Below are 4,216 nucleotides of genomic sequence, written 5' to 3' on the forward strand. Positions count from 1 at the left end.
CAGAGAATGGTTCACGAATCTTGAAAAACAAGTCAGGCACGTCTAGAGCTTCATGATAATCCGCCCAGTAGTTTTCCGGAGTGAAGAAACTCTTGCTCCTGCAGCATCCCGGCTATAGGTTAGTTTACGTGATAAGATATGAGGCCATGTTGACAAGTGGGAGCTTATGTGGAGATTTACAACTTCACACATCTCCCCTGGACTCAAATACAAAGACAGGATATAGATATGTGTGATATGAGTATTTCAGGTTCTCAATTTTAATAATTCAACCAAGAAGTTAATGATCTGGAAGAACGTGTTCATGTAACAAAGTTGTGCGACATGTACTTTGTAATCAAGTCTGAATCAGGATGTGTCTTTATGGCTCTCGCACATCGTCAAGGCCGAGCAGCTGAACAAACCTCAAGGTGCGTAGATAACGTGAAAGAACACACACAAACACACACACACACACACAACCATCAGTTGGTCGTATTGTTTATATCACAGGTGTAATGAATACAAACTTGAATACACAAAGAGGGAGAGCAGCAGCGTATTAAATCTTCACGGCAATGGGACTGGATTGAATGTGGAAGAAGTAATCGGTGAGGCAGGTGGGCATGTAGGACAGCGGCAGCCAGAAGAGCTTGGCGTCCCAGCCGGGGGAGTAGCGGGTGCGGGGACGGACCGCGGACACGGCGTGCTCCATGCAGCCGACCACCTTCATCAGATCCCCATCGCTGATCTTTGAGACTTTCTCATCGATCATCTCTAACGCTAGGAGGGGAAAACAAGTGCAAGGCAATAATTAATGATTCATTCAAAGTAGGGAAATGAAGAAAGGAGATATGAGGGAGCATCAAGGCCCCAAGGGAAAAAGATCTGTGGAGAATAAAGTCGTCATATTGTGATATAAAGTTGTTATATTACCAGATATACCTGTAATATTATGATTATTGTAATATTCTCATTATATCGAGACTTATTTATTTAATAAATTACAACTGGACTCTTCTAGAATCGTCCCCCCTCATTAAGGCCTGATTCTCGGTGGTGAGGACCCAGACTCACAGTTGGGGAGGAACTGGGCTCCGTAGTCGTCTTTGACGTCCTGCGGCAGCTTGGCCCAGAGCGTCTCCACGTTCCTCTTCAGGAGGACGCTGTCAGTCACGTTAGTTTTGAAGAAGCCGGGTTCGATGCAGAGGACTTTGACCCCGAAATGCTTCATATTCAGCCTGAGGGAGACATTTGACTTCATCAGTGCTTGTGTTCCAACGTGGATCCTGACCGGTGATTAGCTCGGTGGACGGATGTTTCACCTGAGGCTGTCGTTGAAGGCCTCCACACCGTACTTGGAGATGGTGTACGGGCCTCCGGTCGGACTGATCCTCCCGAACACGCTGGCCACGTTCACCACCCGGCCTCTGGCCTTCTTGATCAGCGGGAGGACGCTCAGGGTCGTGGCGATCACCCCCATCAGGTTCACGTCCAGCATCGACTTGAAATCATCAATGGTCAGCCAATCGTTGGGCGCCGAGGGAACGGACACGCCCGCATTGTTCACTACAGCCCATAAACCTGGGAGGAGGACAGAGGACACAGTTAAGTTTCACCCCCGTCCTACTTGTCCCCAACATTTAACAAATCAATGCATGGACGGGAAACAATGTGAAAACTGAGGAAATCCAACAATCCAAGACTTTAAAATCAACAAATCAAGACAGAAATCTTTGTGTCACGACCACTTGAACCAGTCAGAGCGAGACGGACTGTGTGTATCCTCTTGTGAAACTACAGAGACAGGAGGTCAAAGGTCCAGGTAAAAAAATCAGCAGGACGGCAGCAGCGGATCCAAAGTCCACCAGCACACAGAAAGTGTGTCAAAGGATCGTGTTGTGGTCAAGCTCAACACAATCGCATCATGAGACTGTTTAAGAAGCACAAAATCAACACTGTCCCCTCCTCTAACATGCAGGAGCCTTGGCTTCACTTGTGAGGAGCAGACGTGTCGGTCGTCTTTATTTACATGCTGCGGTGTTTGCCTGTAAATTAAATGACGGCCTCATGTCAGATTTGTGTGATATGAAAATAAAATTGGTTTTCCTCGAATGATTCAGGACAAAGTTAAATGTTTGACAGAGCAGATGCCGAAGAAGAACACCGAGTCCGACACCTTAATCGGATAATTGATCCAGAGCGAACGTATCATGGTTAATGATGGACTTTAATACTGTGATAAACCAAACTTGATTTGTGGCATGATGGCTGCCAGGCTCACCTTGCTCGCCCACCAGCTCCTTGATCATCGCCCCCACTTTGGCCACGCTCTCCTGGGACCTGACGTCGAGGTGTGTGGTGGTCAGTTTGTCGGAGCAGGACTTCTTCAGACCGTCCTCTCCCTTCTCCGTGAAGCACGCCGCGATCACTCGGAAGCCCTTCTTGTCCAGATGGCGAGCCAGGAGGTTTCCGAAGCCTGAGTCGCAGCCGGTGACGTACACGTGCTTGCTGCCTTTGTCCGGGACCCTGGGCATCTCCCTGACCCAGCGGTACAGGTAGAAGAGAACCACCAGGCCCAGGAGGTACAGGTACATGACTGCAGGAGCACAGAGGAGAACAGAGGAGACAGAGGAGCAAAGAGGAGACGACTGTTAGTCACAGACTTATATAATCCAGGCAATAAATTGTGCAACAGGACGATAAACAGTTGGATTTCAACACAGTGAGCTGCACTGGAAACAGGTCGGGGGGTTTGAGTTCCACTATGTGCTTCTTCCCCCGGCTGCTTTTCAAAAGGAAATATTGTCCTTAAGAACAAATAAATAATAGTATAGTAAAACTTTGGAATAAAGTAGAATTATTAAAAACTTTACTTTATATTTTACTCCATTTACTTCCTGTGGTTATAAAATGATTTCCAGCATTAAAACTTACAAATTGAGCATTATACCATAATTTCAAATAAAGTATGATAATAAAATAGCATACGTTGATGCATCAAAGTGAATCATCCCATAATAGAAACCTTCAAAGTGACATTTCTCTGTAAGTAAAGTGACACTTTACTGCTATGTAGCATTTTCAAAACAATAGCTCAGAAGTAAACATCTTGTTTACTGCATTTGCTTCCTTTGTTTATAAAAGTATGTTCAGCTTTAAATCCCAAACTGGATCATTATATCACGAATGTGAGTCAGAATATTATAATAAAGTAAAAGGATTAAAAACTAGTATTTAGCATTTTGTTTTTATTGAGCATTTTCAAAATAAGAGCTTCCTGCACATGTCAAAAGGAGAGATTTTTTACTAAATTTACTTAAAGTGCTAAAGTATCAAGTTAAAAAACTAAACAAAGGGTAATTATCAGAAACAAGTGGTTTATGTTTCATATATTATGATCAGGTGTAAAGTAAAAAACTACAGAAAGTATAAATATCTAGAAACAAGTATTTTCCATTTTGTAGTTGACGCTTTGCGTTCATTTCCATATGGCCTTTTCTAAATAAGAGCTCAAGCCACACAATGTTTTTTCAACATTAAAAACATCGTCACAACTTTTGACGCGTCAACTTTTCTGCACATTAAAACTTTTGCGTTACGTCGGAACGAGTCGAGTGTGCGACGTGAGACCGAGAGAAGCGCGTGAAGCGTTCAGCAGGAAGAGACGTCGCCATGTTCGCGAAGTGAGAGAAGAAGAAAGTGATTTGTGAGAGTTGAGAGTGAAGAGCGAAGCAGAAACACACTGAAGATGGTTAGTGATCATTCTGGATTATTGGTGATCGCTCTAGAACGAAGCTCAGGCTCCTACCTGCTGCTCTTGAATGTGAAACTGCCCCTGACGCCCCTCGGGCTCTTTTATAACCACAGAACTACGGAGTGTCAGAAGTGCCAAGAGACTCAAAGCTCAGAAAGCATCCCATCATCGTATCACTGTACATGAAGAATATAGTGTTTTGCTTTGTATACGTTAAAAAGAGCAGTCATTTAAAAAAGATGAAGTGTCAAATTTCTTCCAAATAAAAGATTTAAATCATAGCCACAACGTCTCAATCGCCACCTGGTGGCTATTTTCAGCATAGCTCAACATATTAAGTCATTTTGTATATATTAATGTATTTTACATTATCAAATAAACGTTTATGAAATAAAATATATCAACAAGTAGTTCAAATTAAAATAAGGTTTACAGATATAAGATAAAACAGCCATTTAATTAATTGTTTATGGCCACGTG

The 4,216-nt window shown here is 43.3% G+C and overlaps 1 protein-coding gene across 1 annotated transcript; it reads right to left on the reverse strand.

Annotated features, from left to right (window-relative positions):
* Positions 1-464: 464 nt before the first annotated feature.
* Positions 465-3,947, reverse strand: dhrs9 (dehydrogenase/reductase (SDR family) member 9). Its single transcript, XM_053417453.1, has 5 exons — positions 3,791-3,947; positions 2,264-2,578; positions 1,305-1,563; positions 1,057-1,220; positions 465-762 (listed from the first exon to the last, which is right to left on the reverse strand). Exons 2-5 carry the CDS (start codon positions 2,574-2,576, stop codon positions 542-544), a joined length of 957 nt encoding a protein of 318 aa, XP_053273428.1. The 5' UTR covers positions 2,577-2,578; positions 3,791-3,947; the 3' UTR covers positions 465-541.
* Between the last annotated feature and the right edge of the window lie 269 nt (positions 3,948-4,216).

Source organism: Pleuronectes platessa, chromosome 24 (genome assembly GCF_947347685.1).
Source record: "Pleuronectes platessa chromosome 24, fPlePla1.1, whole genome shotgun sequence".
Lineage (NCBI taxonomy): Eukaryota > Metazoa > Chordata > Actinopteri > Pleuronectiformes > Pleuronectidae > Pleuronectes > Pleuronectes platessa.

Coding starts and splice junctions, on each gene's coding strand:
- dhrs9 (XM_053417453.1), bottom strand. CDS start 2,576: ATGTACCTGTACCTCCTGGGCCTGGTGGTTCTCTTCTACCTGTACCGC. Junction 1,564..2,263: donor GGAGCTGGTGGGCGAGCAAG/GTGAGCCTGGCA, acceptor TCCTCCTCCCAG/GTTTATGGGCTGTAGTGAAC. Junction 1,221..1,304: donor GCCTTCAACGACAGCCTCAG/GTGAAACATCCG, acceptor TGTCTCCCTCAG/GCTGAATATGAAGCATTTCG.